Genomic DNA, 18,734 nt, shown 5'->3' with positions numbered 1-18,734 from the left:
GTTTTATGATTCCCACTTAATCTGAGAAGGGAAAATTGGCTTGCTTTGTCTGACCCCACCCCTGTCCTTAAAACATGCACTTCCAGCATGAGCTTTTGGTAATTGAAGAATGGTGAGGGAGAGAGGAGACAGGAAAGGATTCTACCCCTCCATCAGACATCCTCTTTTCCCCTCCTTCCCTCTTCCTGGGAAGTAAACCAGGATGCTGAATGCAGGCTGGGTGTCCACAGCAAGGCCACTCCAGGTACCACTTGCTGTCCTGCTGTGCCTGGTGATACTGTGCAACTGGGCACAGGGTATAGTCTCAGTAATAATTATTCCTCAAATGGCAATGTCCTGCTCTGGGTGCACTGTCACACCCCCATCTGTGTCCTCCCCAATCTGAAAGGACACAGGGTCTCACACCTGCTTCCGTTTTAGGAAAAATATTTTAATGGTAGGTTTGAAACCTCTTTTTCTGAGGTCCCCTTCTTGGTAGAACCCCTTCACCCATGTTCTTCCCAGTCCAGCTGGGAAGTAACAGCTCCTCTCTGGAGGACACCCAACCACTCCTGGTGACTCGCCCTCCTGGGAGGCCAGCTCTGGGTCTAGGCTTTGGTGGGCCCATCACAAGTAAGTTTTTATAAAAAGTGGGCAGAACACTGTACTGTGCCCCTTTTCTGGATGCCATGGGACCAGCCCACAGCACTTTCCTACCCCTTAATTAAATAGCCCATTAAATAATCTCTTGGTGCTAGCAGAGGGGGTACTCAGCAACAAGTACCCTGGCTTGGCCGGGTCCCTGTGGTCCCAGTGCCTATACCATGACTGGATCTGGGACCCCTCAGGTAGCCAGGGGCATGGCCTCATCTCAGATTGGGCCAGTTCCAAGACCCCCCTCCCCAAACAGGAGAGAGTGAGTTCAAGGGGGTTGTGCTGGCACCAGGCATCCCTGTAACCATGGACAGGGGTCCCTCAGGCAGTGGAGTAGGCAACCCTCAAGGGTTACAGCTCTGGCCTAAGTCAGAAGTACGTGAGGTTCTTCACAGCGCCAATCTCCAGCATCCGCTTGATGGCCAGGGCCTCTTGGGACACGTTGTGGCCTGACCCCTGTGGAGACAGCCAAGGAAGTATATTGAGGGGCTCCCAGGGACCTCCCTGTCCTTCCCCATGGCCCCACACTTCTTGGGAGGTCTTTCCCTGTGTTGGCTCTTGGAAGGAAGGCAGATACACATGGCCAAATACAGAAGATCCCAGCCAGGGGTTCAGAGCTCTGACTCTGACTGACCTCATAGTGAGGCACCTCTGGGTGCCTTCACCTCTCTCTCACCCAATGTCTCTCTGTAGTCTGGTCCCCAGACCCATCTGAGCCACGGAACTCCCAAGCAGGGCCACTTACCGCCATGGACTTGAGTGTGATCTGCTCATAGTAGTGAATGGTCTGCTTCTTATTGTAGGCATCTGGGTAGCCAAAGCCTGCAATGTGCACTGAGTCGCAGAGGTGAAGGGCCAGGGTGATGGCCAACAGACCTGTGGTTGGTTTCTGAGGGACAAGACAGGGGAGGCATCAGAGGGTGTCCTGCTCCTCCCCTTTCTTCTGCGTCAGTGCTCTGATGGAATTTTTGGAGTCATGGACATGTGCTTCTTCTGCACTAATAGAACAGCTCCTAGTCAGCTGAGCACTGGAATGGGGCTAGTGCAGATAAAGAAGCAGATATTTTTTTCTATGAAATTTTAATTCATTAAATTTTTTTGTGGTATTGGTACTGATGAATGAACCCAGGGGCACTTTACTAATGAGCTACATCTCCAGCCCTTTTATTTATTGAGACAAGATCTCACTAAGTTGCTGAGACCAGCCTCCTGCCACAGCCTCTCAACTCTCTGAGATTACAAGTATGTGCTGCCCCCTAGCTCATGCATTCTAGTTGGAGCAGTCTACTGAGCTATACCCTTAGCCCAAGTTAACTAAACTTTAAATTTAAGCAGCCACATGTCGCAAGTGGCTACCATAATGGATCATACAGTTCCACATATCTGGGGGGAGGGGTTGGTCCTTGAAGGAAGACAATGGGAATCAGGATGACAATAATGGCAATCGTCATAATACTATTGCTTTTTGAGTACTTACTATGTGCCAGACACTATGTTAAGTGTTAACATAGTATGTAATACATCATCTCAACTAGTCCTCCCCAAAACACTTGCTATTTTAGTATTAGCTCCATTTTATGAAAGAAAAACTAAGGCTTACAACTATTAAGCAACTCAGTGAAAAGGAGGAAGGGATCTGCTATGTGACCCTTCATGGGATGGGCTCTCCCCTTCTATAAAGTGGGGATATTAATACCTTTCCTATCCAACTTTTGGACCACTATAGGACCTCACTTCCTCTACCTCTAATTCATCCACAGGGATGGGCAACCTGATGTTCAGACTTCACACGACTTGCCTTCCTCAGCTCCAGCAACCTATTTTGCAGAGCATCTCAGCTGCCCACTCCATTTGGGAACTACCTTCTGATGTGTCAGCCCTGAATGACAGTTTTCCCAGTTTTTCCTCCAGCATCCCTTTTGAGCTCTTGGTCTTCTCATTTCTGTCCCCTGCCTCGACTCTTTTTCACCCTTGTTGCTTTAACCGCCCCCTGCGGTCTCTCATCCAGTTTGAGCCCTGCAGAACCATACTGCCATCTCCTAGTTAATTCTGCCTGGACATGGGTTCCTCAAACTCACCATGCTCTTCTTCTTTCCTGCATTCTCTGAACTAATTAAATATATAACCATCCATCCACTTGTCCAAATTGGAAACCAAGAACTGGTCATATACCTTTCAACCCCAGAATCCTAGGAGGATCCCTATTGAATCTCACTTTTGTATAATCTACTCCCCTCAAAGGTAGATGAAAATTGCCTACGGGATAAATACATTATGCTTCATTATGTTACTTTACATGGCAGAGTTGGCCAGAAGAGAGGAGATGATCCAGATGGGATGACCTAATTACCTAAACCTTTAAATCTGGGTGTTGAGGTCAGAGATGAAAGAAGTCAGAGATCTGAAGCACAAGAAGGATTTATCCTGCTTGAAGTCACTGGCTTGATGATTCTTGCCATATGGATCCCTCACTTAGCTGACAGCCAGCAAGGACATGGGGACCTCAGTCCTGCAACCACTGGAACCCAATTCTCTCAATAGCAAGAATGATTTTTCCCCAAAAGCCTCCAGACAAGAACTCAGTTCTTGTGACCAGTCTTGTGACACCCTAAAAACAGCCTACAGGAATATGACCTAATATGTGAGTATTATTTTAGGCCACTAAGCTCATGGTAAATCAGTTAGGCAGCAAGGAAAAAATCAAGACAATGTCAAGTCTGTGTCCAATCCTTCCTTTTCCTTTCCCACTGCTAGGAGCTGGATTCAGTTACTTACCTCCTTGTACCTCTCTCTCTAGCCTTCACTCTAGTCTATGTTCCCATGGCATACGGTGTTTCTTGCTGCCCCTCAATTCCACTTGCACTGAAACAACTTAGTGGCTGGAGGAGAAGTTTGGTATTGCCAAATGGAAGGATTTTCCCCAATTCCCTGCCTGTTGGGCCCCATGATCCCTCCAGGCCAACCCCAGTACTACTTCTTGTGGGGAGTCCCCCAGACTGCCCGCAGAAGAAGTGTGCCCCTTTTCTGAGTCCCACTGCCTTTGCAACATTTTATCACTCATAGTGCAACCTGGAGGCTCATTCTGCTACAATGCCTCTCCTTAGGACAAGGAGCACATCTCTCTCACAAGAATACAGGCCTGGAGCCTGGCACTGAGCAATCACACAAGTAGACATTCAACACATGACACTGAGTAACAGTAGATATTCAGTCAAGAATAAAATGATTAGCCAGGCATGATGACATATGCCTGTAATTCCAGCAACTCAGGGGAAGTGAAGCAGGAGAATCACAAGTTCGAGATCAACCTGGGCAACTCAGCAGGACTCTGTCTCAAAATGAAAAAGGCTGGGGATGTAGCTCAGCAGTAGAGCACCCTGGGTTAAATTCCTAATACCAGAAAAGGGGGGGCATTTATTCAAAAGTTGGAAAATATTTACTGAGGAAGCACTGCATTCCAATTTCCATGATAGGCATTTTAAGTAATTAATCATTTCTTAAATTCTATAATGGTCTTAAAAGTCAGAATGAGTATTATCCCCATCATACAGACAAGAAAACGGAGGGACCAAGTGGTAGAACTGCCCAGTGCTACACAGTAAGAGGTACAGCTCAGAATCCTGTCTATGACAGTTGGTTTTGCTCCCTCCAACATCCCGCACAGCACCCTGAGGGGGTATAAGATATGTGGATAAGTTCTTGGGAAACTACAAAGTGGATTACAACCTACCAGCTAAAGACCTCAGGGCACTAAGAGCTGAAATCAAAACTGTGACTCACAAAACTATACCACGACTTCTGTGACATAACATAGCAAACCACGACATGCAAGGCAGACTGCTAAAGCTCAGACTCTCTTAATTCAATCAGACCAATATGTTCCAAGATAAGATCACAGACTAAGCATCTAACAACTCTACACAGGCTTAAGCTGTTCCAAAGATAGAACCAGAGACTCTTCCAGCAGCTCCCAGTTTACAAATTCTGACCAGCGCCTGCCAAAACCACCCTCTAACTCCAGCCCCCAAATCCAACACATACCTCTTGCTCATTTCCCCTGTGGAGATGCCCCACAATTCCCCAAGGCATGAACTCTCCCTGCCACGACAGGCTAATAAATCTACCTCTAATTACAGGTCTGTTCCTGAAGGTCAAGTGTAAGTTGCTCTCTCTTATTATTCTCCCTGCTCCCACATCCCTCTGTGTCACCTCCCCACCCCCTCCACAGGACCCCAGCCCTCAGGCCTGGGCTTCTTGTCACCAGCCCATCGTCACCTGTTTAATCTTTCGCGGCTGTTGCATTGGCAGGCTCAACAGTTTGTCAGCTGCAATCTCCATGAAGAAGGGATTGAGAATCCGAATCTGTTTGGGGTTGACGTCCCAGATGAGGGGGGGCTGTTTCCAGAAACCTTTTCGCACCTAGGGGGATGGGGTTGGAAGGGAGAGACATGAGAGTGGATGAACACCTGTTTTCTCCATTCCAACTCAGTCTGTGGTCATCAGCATGGGGTCCAAGTGTAGGCAGAAGGCCTTGGGAGTGCAGGTAAAAGGGAAGGGAGGTGGCCTGTGCCAGAGATGGAGGGAGACAGGCGAAAAGTGGGGTACCACCTCAGGGAGGCCAGGTGACAAGGTATGTAGAGTATGGGGTCCAACAACCTAAATATTCAAACAGGAAGAAGGGGCCTCAGCTTTAGGCTGTCTAAACACTTGGCAAAAATGCCAGATGGGATAGTTCAGGCTTCAACCAGATGGCAAGGTGAGGGAGTAGGCTCGTTCTGGGGACCATCTGGAAGGGCTCACAGCTTGTTTGTTCTGGTCTGCTCCTCGCTGCCTGGAGGTGACTGCTGGAGGGTGCCTCTGCCCCCATGTTTCACATAGGCAGACACATTCTGGTAGCTTTCCTGTACCAGACTCCTCAAGTGTGGGAGGGCCTTTGGCTGCCACTGCCTGACTCCTACAGGTTTTTGAGCCAGGCTACTGGGTAGTTTATCGGAAGCCCTGCAGGACACTGCCCTTGGCAGGAAGCCTAAGGCACTGACCTCTGAGAGCCTGGTTCATGCTGTCCAATCACCAGACCTTTAGGGCTGCAGGACAGGAATTGTGGAGCGTGAGATCCTAACTTGGACAGAGTCCCCATGGGCCCATCCCCCATTTACCCGCTTCTTATCACTCAGGATGGTCTCAATCCAGTGGAAATCCATCGCCTTGAAAGCTACTAGAACCAGGAGTGTGTCTGGGTTGTTCTCCACTTTGGGGTCAAAGTGGGCAGATTCAGGGTAAAAGAGACGCATGGTGGTCTTGGAGCCCACATCTCCCTCGTAGCCAGCCACTGGGGCATTGTTCAATCTAGGGCAGGGGAAAGGAAGCCTGTTATTAGAGCCTCCCTTTCCCCACCTGTCTACAGTCCCCTGCTTGGGATACCCAGCGTCCCAATAGAATTGGGAAGGGACAGTCATACACACCTGATGACCACATCATACTTGTTGATGGCATCTCCCAGGGAGCTGTTCCGTAGTCGATGCCCATTGCCCACCACGACACAGCGGCGACACTTGAGACTGCATGGGAAGAGGAGTCATCAAACCCAGGAGTCCTTGCTCTACTTAACTCTCACAGCTCTGGATCTGTCTGGGGCTCATCTCAGGAGCACTTCCTCCACTCTCGGCAGCCCCTGGTCCCCATGGAGCAGGCATCACCAAGTAGCCCTGCTTATTATCATGATGACTTTGTAATTCTGGGCCTTAAAGGGAGAGGTAACTACCTTGAGCAGAACATGGCAGAGAGGCAAGGAGGTAAGATGCAATGGGACCAATGCAGAGCTCCCTTGCAGGGAGCCTAGTCCTGCCTATTGCCATGGAAATACCCTCAGCATCCTCTGGCACCTGGATGCCCAGGCTAGGTTACTGTGGGGGTTGGCATACCTATATCCCCGAGAGATAAGCAGGCTAGGAAGGAGGATCAAATTTGCCACAGGGAACCCTCAACAGGAGGCTCACTGGGATGGTGCTGAGCCATGACAATTTCACACTGGGGCAGGAAAGAGGAAGAGACACCCAGTCTTGAATAGGAGGAGTTATCTTCTTACCTCTGGATGCTCTCAGGTATGGAGTAGCTGGTGATGGCTAGCACCCGGAGGAGCAGGTCCTCTACAAACAGAACAAATGGAAAGGAATGAGACAGCAGTCACCAGCATCCTGAAGGCTGCCTGCCCTGCTCCATTCCTTAGAGCACTGATCCTTCTTCCACCTTGATCCTGATGCCTGGGCCCAGCTTAGAACTTAGGCACAGAGAGAGTGGTTGGCAAAGAACAGGCATCAGTGTGGCCAACATGATCCACTATATCTGCTAAGCTGGGCAGAAACTTACCACTTCCCTTGGTCCCATAGGGCAGCTCATAGGCAGATGGTGTCTTGACCCAGAAATAATCTTTAAGCTGCAGGAAGATGGGCTGATCTCGGGAGTGGCTGCATGGGGTAGAGATGAAAAGGGGATTAATTTAGATGCCAGGGCAGGGTCAGGTCTCTGACTAATATTACATGGTCTTTCCTTTACCCTCTGGCTTTGCCTAACTTGTGTCCACCAGCACAGCCCCCTCCCTCCAGCCAGCCAACATTGAGGCTGAAGCCCTCAATTTTGGCGCTCCCCATACCTTGTCCTCTCCCCTCAGCCTCACGTACTTACTTGCCAAAGATCTTAGAGGCCTTCCTTTCTGCCTCACCCTGGAAGCATGGCTCCTTCTTCTCTGGGATGGGAAAATAAAAACTGGAGACAGAGAGGAGAAGGGAGCCCCAGTCAGATCTGGGGCCCCATGGTCAGGGTTCCAGGTAGCCCCTACCTCCCCCATGGCACACAAGTCTCAAAGCCCTGAGATGTGACTTGCAGGGTAGAAACTTTTTAGCTCAAGTCCTTTTTTTGCAGTGCTGGGGATCAAAGCCAGGGTCTTAAGCATGCTAGATAAGCACTCTACCTCTGAACTACATCCCTAGCCCCTCAACTCACATTCTAGTTTGAACTCTAATCACTAAGGATCCAACTCTTCCTGCCCCTGCACTCCCTTTGGGGATCAGGGGAATCATCCAGATCCTACCCACAGCAATGGCCACCCACAGCAATGGTCACCCACCACAATGGCAACCCACCCTCAATGGAAGGACTCTGTCCTAGTAGTTGGAGAGGAAGAGTCATGACCTGGCTCTCAGAACCCTCCTGCCCTGCTAACCCTGCCCTGAATGCCCCATCCCTGAGAAGAACCAATGAAAGGACATAAAGATGCACTCACAGCTCAATGTACTTGTCTTCTCGGGAGATGGAATACCACACCATGACAACCAGGACCAGAGCCAACATGGCCAGGAGCTTCCAGCCTGCAGGGCACATGCACAGAGGAGCTAGAGGCAGAAACAGGCAGGTACAGCCCATTCTTCTTACCTGCCCCATTCTGGGCCCCTCCAACCCCCAGCTTGAGCAGACCCAGTCTCTGGCCCTCTCCTGGCCCTAGCTCAGGGCTGGGATCTGAATGTTTCTAGTGTTCTTTAGGATGAAGAGAGGGTCCCTGGTTCCCAGTCTGACCCTCCACCACCCCCAGGGGGTGCCAGGATGCTGCAGAGATTGGCTTCTGGAGGCCCATCCTTCAGTGAGGGGGAGCCCCTGGACAACACTCACGGGACTTGCTGATCATGTTTCTCAGCAGGTAGCAAGGTTCCTGGGGAGAACTGTCATCCCGGCTGCCTCGAGCCACCTAGGAGGTAGGAGTCCCAGGTGTCTGTCTAGTTGGCTCCACAAACACTCCTGCTTAGACATTAGAGCAGGACACAGCCACAGCCCACCCCTTTTCTCCTCCTAAAAGCACAAAGCCACTCCGTGGGCAGCATTGCCAGAGCCACTGTCTCACTCTCAACATCCTCTTAACCCCTCCAAGGGCAGCATCAGGGATTCATATGTGGCCCTGCCACAAAAGGGAAACTGAAGCCCAGTCCTCAAAGTTTAGGTCCCAAGCCAGAATGGGCTTCTCCACCCTGTCTGGTGTGGTATCTGTATTTTGATTTTGACCTAGTAAGAATGAGCTTGAGGGGAGGGAGAGGTGCATTTTGTTTTTGTTCTTGGCATACTAGGGATCAAATCTCAGGGCCTCACTCATGCAAGTGTTCTACCACTGAACTACATCCCCAAGCCTCTCCACCCACTTTTTCTTTTTTGAGATGGGGGTCTCATTATATTGCCCAGGATGGTCAGGAACTCCTGGGCTCAAGCGATCCTCCTGCCTCAGCATTCTAAGTAGCTAGGACCACAGGTGCACACTGTCATGCTTGGTTCCACTCACCCTTTTGGGTTCTTGGGGGTAGAAAACCTGGGTGCTCTACCACTGAGCTACATGCCCAGCCCCTTTTTTGTTTTATTTTGAGACATTGTCTCATTAAGTTGCCCAGGCTAGTCTTGAACTTGTTGTCCTTCTGCCTTAGCCTCCCACATAGCTGGGATTACAGGCATGTGCCATGGCTCCTGGCTCCACCCACATTTGACACAAAAATTAAGCTAACTGTACCAGGGATGGATTCATATTTTATCTATTCTCCACCATCTAAGGCTCCCCTTGCTCTAGCCACCACCTCCCTCTCCTTATCTATCTCCCACAGCTCCTGCCAAGCAGGTGTGCTTGTGCCATAGACTGAGATGAGGGTGGGGCTGGGAGGGACCCCATGGGCCCCCCCTTCTGGGCCTTCTTGACTCTGACCCCAGGCAAACAGTGCCTGAGTCTCACCCCACATCCTGTAGGGTGAACTCAGTGAGAACGGGTGATGAAATGGGGAGACAGAAAATGGGGAGCCATGAGGGAGTAGTTAGTCAATGAGGAGTCTAGAGAGACTTCCAGCAAGGTAAGGGCAAAGGACTGGGTGAATCCAGAAGGGTAAACTGCCTTGGACTCAAACTTAGTGACTCAGTCATGCTGCTAAGTCACTGCATAACAAATATCTATGCCTTCCATAGCCACAGGAAGAAGCACAGTGTCCGCCTCTTCCATCACGCACCCCCCCACACACATTCCAGGGCCCTGCCCTGCAGACCCACCCTGGTCACCTTGGGTGGGGACTGGGACTGTGATTTTATAAGAGCTCAGGTGACTGAGAATGAACCAGGAAAGGGAAGAAAGGACTAGTGTGTGACAAATGAAAAGTCTTTGATTATTTCTTAGGGATAGGGAGGGACAAGGCCTGGTCTTTGTTACACATCACAGATAGATGATCCTGAATGCTGTTCTGTTATGGAGCAAATTCCCTGTTCCCCAACAGGGTGTTCCTCTGGCTATACTCTGAGTCCACAGACACTGAAGAAAGGGTCTTCAGTGCAAGGGACAAAGCCAGGGAAGGACCACCACTAGACATCCTCAGTAGGGTTAGTAGCAACCATCGACAGATCCCAGAGGAATAGAGGACGGCCCTAGCTGGTTAAAAAAAAAAAAAAAAAAAGAAGAAGTCGTCAAAGATTCTCCCATTCCTGGCCTCTCACATTGTAGGTAAGCACTTTATCATCGAGCTATCCCTACAGTACTGAAAAGTTAGAGATTTGTAATCAGAAGTTCCCAGTTAAAGTCATTATTCTAGAAACTCCCCAGATAGCTCTGCCCACCCACAGCAACCTCCAAGCCATTCCCCACCACATGGCCTCTTCATCTCCTTCACAGCCTTCTTTTGATCTGTAGTTAGCTTAGTTATTTGTTTGTTTTCTGTCTCCCCTATTGAAATATAAGCTCTGCAAGGTTCAGAATAGGTCTGTTCTATTCCCAACTCCAGCCTCCAGCATGATGCCTGGCACAGAGTAGAATATACCAGAAAGCACAGAATGAATGCCAAGTTTGTGGATGATCACATCTCCTTCACTGACCCTCAGTTGTCAGGCTGGAAAGTCAGCCTAATAGATCCCTGTTGCTCAAAATACATTTATCAGATCAACAACACGGGTAACACAAAGACCCTTATTAGAAATGCAGAATTTTAGGCTTCCTGCAGACCTACAAAATATTTGATCATGATCCCACATTCAAGTCTGAGAACCACTGATTAGGGAGGATGTTTTCACAATGGCTGAACAGAATTTCCTGTGGTACTCAAAAAAAAAAAAAAAAGAAAAGAAAAGAAAGAAAGAAAAGTGTGTGTGGCGGGGCAGGTAATACAAATTCCATACCTAGAAATTCTCAGAGAGTTAGTCTGGTCTAGCCTGGAATTTGCTTACACACTAGGTGATTCTAATATACAGCCATGGTGGAGAACCACAGATTGGACAACCTTGAAAGCAGACTTTTCAAACTTTGATATGCACATTCTGATTCTTATTCAGAGAATGTGGGTGAGGCCAGAGGATCTTTCCTCTGACCAGCTCCCTCGCCAGGCTCTGCTGCTTAGCTGGACCACACTAAGTTGCAAAGCTCTAGGTCAGAGTCCCTCCAGCTCTAATGTTTTTCAACTTTATCAACTGTACCATCTCCTACTCTTCTTGCTCTCCTGATCTTCGTTTTGTAACCTGGATTCACTCCCTCTCAGTGCATCTCTCTTTATATCAGTAAGCCACAACAATGGCTGCACAATGCAGTCAACAGAGGAGTTTTAAAATATCCAGATGTGGGCTGGGGATGTGGCTCAAGCAGTAGCGTGCTTGCCTGGTATGCGCGGGGCACTGGGTTCGATCCTCAGCACCACATAAAAATAAAATAAAGATGTTATATCCACCGAAAACTAAAAAATAAATATTAAAAAAATTCTCTCTCTCTCTCTCTCTCTCTCTTAAAAAAAAAAAAATCCAGATGCTCCACTCTCCAAGATTTTTATTTAATTAGTTAGGGGTCTAGGCAATAGTAGTAAAAAGCAAAATAAATAAACAAAAAGAAACACTGCCTCTATGGTTCTAATGTGCAGCCAGGATGAAAAATACCACACAGAGCATGTTCCAGGCTAACTAAAAGACAAATACTCAGCCTTGCTCTAAGCAACCTTGAGGGTAGAAACTGGGGATTGGAGACAAGTAGCCTGGACCAAACCCAAACAGCAAGGCAACTAGCCCTCCTTTGACCTCTTTCCCAATAAAGTTCTGCATCAGCATGTCTTGATTCAAAAATGGAGCCAGTGTTGTGCTAAGCAGACCAGCTACACTCAGGGTTGCACCACCCCCTCTCCTTGCTGGGCCAAGCCAAGAGGATTGCCCAGTGGCTTCAGGCATTCCAGAAGCACAGCTTCTTGAGCACACTGCTGCCCAGGGAGACTTGTAGCTTTTTCCCACCCGCTGTCCCACATTGCTGACCCAGCTTCTCAAAAAGGCAGGAGAAAAGTCACAGTAAGATACCTGGGTAGAAAAGCTGGCATCTGATCCATCCATGTTCAAGGTACACCAGCCTCTAGGAATGAGCAGCTACCAAGGAGACCAGCTCACCCAGTCTGCGAGGCAAAGCTGACCCAGGGCAGGAGGGCTATTTGCTCTCACAGCACTCTGCCAAGAACCAAGGTGTCCGTGGCTAAAGAGAACTAGGGGAATGGGGTGAAGAAATAAGGCCCACTGGGAGCAGGAACCATGGCTCATACTGCCCCCGGCACTGACTATGTAATGCACAGCAGGTACCCAGTGAACCGAGAGGAGCACAACCAGATATCCCCCAGGGCAGAGCATGATGCCAGGGTCCTGAGCCCCCAGATCCACCACAGGATCATGGTTTAATGTTCCAAAGAAGGGGGCTGGGGAAGACCAGTGGGGGCAAAAGCCCAGGGTTTACTTAATGTTGCCGCTGAATCTCACTATCCCTCAGTGGTGGTGGTTGTAGTTTTTAGTACTGGGGATTGAACTAAGGGATACTTTACCACTGAGCTACAAAGCCCTTTTAAGTTTTTGTTTACCTATGTAGGTACAAGGGATGGAACTCAGAGGCGCTCCACCACTGCATTACATCCCCATCCCTTTTTATTTTATTTATATATATATATATATATATATATATATATATATATATATATATATATATATATATATATTTAATTTTGAATAGGGTATTGCTAAGTTGCTGAGGTAGAGCCTCCCAAGTTGCTGGAATTATAAGTGTATCCCTCACATATGGCTCACTGACCCTCACTTTCCTCCCTGCTCTTTCAATACTCTCCCACCACTTCTCTCTCCAAATTCCTTCCCTGATCCCTCCCCATCAGTTTCCCAGAACTGGTCCCAATCAGTGACTCCATCCCCCTTGGCCCTATATCTCCCACCTCTGCTTCCTCCTCTACTCTCTTTGACTTATAAACACATTCCAGATCCCTTCTTCCTAAAAAAGCAAAAGTCTGTCTCAGCCTCTAACCCCTCTTCCTGTTACCCCTGCTTCTCTCTCCCCCCTTCCCTCCATCCTTCACTCCCTCCATCATTTTTATGCTGAAATTGTTCTTGATGAGACCATTTGATGGCTTCCCTCCTCCTACTTGACCTAGGGCAGGAGGGCTATTTGCTCCTGCAGACCCACAAAATCAGAACCCTGCAAAGGGTTATTAAAATATTAAAAATAAAAAACTCAACTCCAGGAAAGGGTTATTTTTCAATCTCATCATACTGTGACCTTGTTCACTGTTGACCATGCCTCCTTCATGGCTTTTAGGTCAAGGCCCTCTCCAGGTTTTCCTGCTACCCCATCCTCTGGAACATTTTTCCCTGGCTCTGCTTCCTTTGCCCACACTTTTTATTTTGCCTCTTTCCCTCCCTCTATGTGTCTGTCTGTCTCTCTCTCTCTCTCTTTCATACTGGTGATTGAACCCAGGGGTGCTCTATCACTAAGCTACATCCCCAGCCCTTTTGGTTTTTTTATTTTGAGACATTGTCTCCCGAAGTAGCCCAGGATGACCTTGAACTTTTGACCCTCCTGCCTTAGCCTCCCAAGTAAATGGGATTACAGGTATGCACCAACAACAACTTACCCACATTTTTTTAAGTATATCAAAATTTATAAGGAAAGAGAAAAGGAAGCACTCTCAAGAGGAAAAGTGGGTTGTCTCAGAGAAAAGATTGTTCTTGCTCACATTTTAAAGCTAGCATTCTCCAGGATTTGTCCTGGAGCCCTTTCACACATTTTCACAGGACAAGTTCATTCATTTTAGAGGTTTGCTATTATTTGTACACTGATGATTTGAGTTCTTTATCTTTAGCCCTAATTTCTCTCTCAGGTTCATCCTACTATTTTTTTTTCTTCTCTCCCCCACCTCTACTTCCCTCTCTTCCCTCCTTTTTGCAGTGCTGGGATTGAACCCAGTATCTCATACATGCTAGGGAAGCTTGCCACCACTGATCTACACTTCCACCCCACCCCACTTTTTAAAATGAGTTTATTTTGAAACATCGTCTCCTAAATTTCCCAGGTTGGCCTTGAATTTGCAATCCTCCTGCCTCAACCTCCCCAAGTAGTTGGGATTACAGGCATGCGCACCTGGCTTCCATCCCAATATTTCTAATTGTCTACTTGGATGATCTTAATTCTTCAAACTGAAGCAGACTGTCCCCAGCAGACTGATCTCAGCAGCTCCCCTAACCACCAACCACATCCTCATCAAGCCTCCCAACTCCTCCTCCTTCAATCCCTCCCTAGCTGGTTACTAAATATTATGGGTTCTGTCCCTCCATAAGCTTAGCCAGCCAATGATCGCTGAGCTACTTTCCTTATGCCTGGCACCGAGAAGGCACTAAGGATGTTGAGCTTTATAAACCTCAGCTCCAGCAGCTGGGGCTGTAGCTCAGTGGTAGAGCACCTGCCTCACATGTTTGAGGCACTGGGTTCGATCCACAGCACCATATAAAAATAAATAAAGATATTATGCCCATCTACAACTAAAAAAAATATATTAAAAATAAAAAACTCGGGGCTGGGGCTGTGGCTCGGTGGTAGAGCGCTCGCCTAGCATGCACGAGGCACTGGGTTCGATGCTCAGCACCACATAAATATAAAATAAAGATATTGTGACCTAAAACTTAAGAATAAACATTTAAAAATAAATAAATAAATAACTCATTTCCAGTGCAAAGGCTACATAGACTTTCAAAAACATTTTAGAATGCAGCCCCTCCCTGTCCCGGTTTCCTGAGCCACAGCCTGATTCCAGACTGCACCCTAAGTTAGCTGCTTCCTAACTGGACTCTCTATAACTCTTTTAACTCAGATCTCTTCCTCAGAACTACCAACATGGTATTTTTCTAAGAAATTATATGGATCAAACCACCTTCTTCCTTCATTTGCTCCCCATTCCTTGAATGGAAAGCCAGAGCTCCTTACCAAGCAGCCAGAGCCCTTCAAACTCAGGCCTTGAGCTCAGCAGATGCACTGCCAACCCTCCCCCAAGCACATGAAAGGAGCCACCATTTCCTGCCCACCATTTCTTCTACCTTCCATAGTCCCCATAGTCCCCACTTCTGCCCAGCTTTAATGTGTTAGGATGCCTGCTTTTGATTCAATGTGGCCCCAAAGTTCATGTGTTGCAAACTTAACTCCTTGGTGTTTGGAGATGGAACGGTAAGAGGTGTTTAAAGCTGGGAACTATCTCAGTGATACAGCATTTGCCTAGTGAGCCTGCAGCTCTGGGTTCATCCCCTACTGGAAAAATGGGGTGGGGGGTGTTATTAGGTCATGGGGGCAGAATCCTTGTGGATTAATGCTTTTATTACAAGAATGGATTCATTACTACGGGAATGAATATGAGCCTAGTAATGAATATTACTATACATAGTAATGTCCAACAGGACATGCTCAGCCAGCCATCTCTGCCTCTCCCTCTTCCCGCTTTGCCTCCTGCCAGAAGATAAAGAGCAAGAAAACCCTAATCAGCTAAGCTCCCTTGATTGTAGACTTCCTGACCTCCAGAACCAAGTACTAAATAAACTTCTATTCATTATAAAGTATCTAGTCCATGGCACTGTTACAATAGCACAAAACAGACTTAAGACAGAAAATTAGTACTGAGACATAGGGACATTGCAATAACAAATACCTGAAATTTGGAAGCAGCTTTAGAACTGGGATAGTGGATGGAGGCTGCAAGAATCTGGAGACACAAGCTAGAAAAGGCCTAGATTGCTGAAAGCAGAAGATTATGAGTGATCCTGGTGAGGGTTCAGGAGAATTGTAGGGAAGGTTAAAACTTCTTAGAGATAACTTCAATGATCTTTAATAGGATGTCAGGAGAAATATGGATGGTGTCATGGTTTATATATGAGATATCCATCAAAAGTTCTTGTGTGAGACCATACAAGAACATTCAAAGATGAAATGATTAGTTATAATTTAATTAGCGGATTAATCCACTGATAAAAATTAACTAGGTGGTAGCCGTAGGCAGGTAGGGTATGGCTGGAGGAGACAGGTCACTGGGGGTATGTCTTTGGGATTTAGTTTGTCTATGGTAAGAATTTCTCCGATTCCTAGACCTTGAGCTTCTTCCCTCTGCCACACCATTCTACCATGATGTTCTGCCTTACCTCGGGCCCAGGGCTATGGAATGGGCCAACTATGGACTGAACCTCTGAAACTGTGAGCCAAAATAAGCTTATCCTTCTCTACATTGTTTTTGTCAAGTTTTTTTGGTCACGAAGATGAAAAAGCTGATAAAAGAGATAGTAAAAGCCATTCTCATGAGGTCTCAAGTGGAAGTGAAGAACAAAGTGCTGGAAACTGGGATAGAGACCAACCTTACTATGTGGTGGCTATGAACTTGGCTGGTTTGTGTCTGTGTCCTAGAACTTTATGAAGAGCAGAAAATACGTGAACAGATAGGATATTTGGTAGAAGAAAAATCTCAGTCACAAAGCACTCAGGTTACTGCATGGCTGCTGCTGCTGCTGCTTCTTTTTTTCCTTTGGTATAGGGATTGAACTCAGGGGTACTTAACCATTGAGCTATATCCAATCCCTTTTTGATTTTTTGAGATAGGGTCTCACTAAGTTGCTAAGGCTGGCTTTGAACTTGAGCTTCTCCTGCCTCAACTTCCCAAGCCATTGGGATTACAGATGTGTGCCACTGCCCCTGGCTTGCCTGGCTTTTTTTTAACTGTGTACAGTAAAACCTAAACCCCAGAGACATATTCCCAGTGACCTGTCTCCTCCAGCCACACCCTACCTGCCTACAGCTACCACCTAGTTAATTTTTATCAGTGGATTAATCCACTGATCAAATTATAACTCTAATCATTTCATCTTTGAATGTTCTTGCATGGTCTCACATGCAAGGCCAGGGGCTGGGGATGTGGCTCAAGCGGTAGCGCGCTCGCCTAGCATGCGTGCAGCCCGGGTTGGATCCTCAGCACCACATACAAACAAAGATGTTGTGTCCGCCAAAAACTAAAAAAAATAAATAAATAAGAACTTCTAGTGGACGCCTCATGATTTTAAGTGGAATTTATCATTAAAGGGAAACAGAATTTAGGGATTTGAAGAATTTTCAGCCTGGCTGTGTAAAGCATTTTTAGGAGAAAAAAAAACACCAAGAGATCTTTTCATAAAGAGTTTAGAATGGTCAGAAAGAAGCCTGAGGCCATTCATCAGGAACACAGAAAAATGACCCCAAAGGACACAGATTGTTGGTGCTGCCCCTCCCAACACGCACCCAGAGCACCAACCCAGAGGGAGGGAAATCTGTCAAAAGGCCTAGGGCACCCTCCAACCTCAGGGCTCCATGCCCAGGACTGCTTTGAGTCTCCACTCTCTGCATTATGGTGCAGCCCACTCTGGGCCCCGTGACTCAAGGTGTAGCTTGGCCCACCACTCCAAAAGAAGCAAGCAGTAAGCACTGCTGGCCTCTACATGGTGCCAATTCTGCAGGCTTGCAGAATGCAAAAGCTGGGGGACATGCATTCCCCACTGAGATTTCACAGGATGTCCTTGAGCAGCCTGGGGTCTAGGTGGATTTGTCACAGAGGCAGACACTATAGAGAATCCCTCATAGGGCAATGCCTGGAGGAACTGTAGGGTCAGAGCTGCAAGTCCCCATTAGGCCTGAGATAGGATGGAAAAAAATTTTTTAAAGGCAAAAAGAAGATAAAAGGAGGAATAAGGAAATATTATTCAACATTAAAAGACAATAAAATCATGGCATTTGCAGGTAAATGGATGGAGCTGGAGAATATAATGCTAAGTAAAGTTAGTCAACCCCCCAAAACCAAATGCTGAATGTTTTCTCTGATTTAAAGATGCTGATTCATAATGGGAGGGGGGCGCATGGGAAGATTAGATGAACTCTAGGTAAGGCAAAGGGAAAAAGTTGAGGGAAGAAAAGGGAGGGGGCATGGGGGTGGGAAAGACGGTGGAATGAGATGGACATCATTACCCTAAATACATGTATGAAGATACGAACGGTGTGACTCTACTTTATGTACAACCAGAGATATGAAAAATTGTGCTCTATATGTGTAACATGAATTGTAATGCACTCTGCTGTCATATATAACAAATTAAAATTTTAAAAAAGGGAAAAAACCCAGTGTACTACAGTGACACAGCAACTTCAATGTTTATAGCTGCACATTTCACAATAGCTAAACTGTGAAACCAAACTAGATGCCCTTCAATAGATGAATGGATAAAGAAACTGTGGTATATATACACAGTGGAATATTACTCAGCATTAAAAGAGAATAAAATTATGGCACTTGCAGGTAAATGGATGGAGTTGGAGAATATTAAGCTAAGTGAAGTAAGTCAATCCCAAAAAACCAAAGGCCAAATGTTTTCTCTGATAAGTGGATGCTGATCCATAATGGGGGTGGTGGGAGGAACATGAGAGGAATGGAGGAACTCTAGATAGGGCAAAGGAGAGGGAGGGGTAGGGAAGGGGCATGGGGGCAGGAAGGATGGTGGAATGAGATGGACATCATTATTCTAGGTACCTGTATGAATGGTGTGACTCTATGTACAACCACAGAAATGAAAAATCGTGCTCCATTTGTGTACTATGAATTGAAATGCATTCTGCTGTCATATATAACAATTTAGAACAAATAAATTAATTAATTTTTAAAAAGGAGGAACAAGGAAACAGAATTTTAAATATAACATTCTGCAGATGCCTATAATCCCAGCTACTTGGGAGGCTGAGGCAGAAGGAT

The 18,734-nt window shown here is 47.0% G+C and overlaps 1 protein-coding gene across 12 annotated transcripts in view; it reads right to left on the bottom strand.

Moving 5' to 3' along the window:
• Positions 1–409: 409 nt before the first annotated feature.
• The window catches only part of St3gal4 (ST3 beta-galactoside alpha-2,3-sialyltransferase 4), a 47,896-nt gene continuing 29,571 nt past the window's right edge, over positions 410–18,734 (bottom strand). For 4 of the 12 annotated variants that reach the window (XM_027945426.2, XM_027945430.2, XM_027945431.2 and 1 more), the window contains 10 exons: positions 8,296–8,371; positions 7,913–8,021; positions 7,315–7,431; positions 7,000–7,097; positions 6,719–6,779; positions 6,096–6,191; positions 5,790–5,979; positions 4,909–5,052; positions 1,379–1,522; positions 410–1,089 (listed from right to left, as the gene is read on the bottom strand). In XM_027945426.2, coding sequence (XP_027801227.1) covers positions 1,003–1,089; positions 1,379–1,522; positions 4,909–5,052; positions 5,790–5,979; positions 6,096–6,191; positions 6,719–6,779; positions 7,000–7,097; positions 7,315–7,431; positions 7,913–8,021; positions 8,296–8,371 — 1,122 coding nt within the window. In that variant the 3' untranslated portion in view covers positions 410–1,002. The remainder of the gene's footprint in view (positions 1,090–1,378; positions 1,523–4,908; positions 5,053–5,789; positions 5,980–6,095; positions 6,192–6,718; positions 6,780–6,999; positions 7,098–7,314; positions 7,432–7,912; positions 8,022–8,295; positions 8,372–18,734) is intronic. The other 8 variants (XM_071616850.1, XM_071616851.1, XM_071616849.1 and 5 more) reach the window with 4 other exon arrangements.

Source organism: Marmota flaviventris, chromosome 9 (assembly GCF_047511675.1).
Source record: "Marmota flaviventris isolate mMarFla1 chromosome 9, mMarFla1.hap1, whole genome shotgun sequence".
In the NCBI taxonomy this organism is placed as follows: domain Eukaryota; kingdom Metazoa; phylum Chordata; class Mammalia; order Rodentia; family Sciuridae; genus Marmota; species Marmota flaviventris.
The sequence above is the reverse complement of the archived record's forward strand: the minus strand, read 5'-3'. Positions and strand labels throughout refer to the sequence as shown.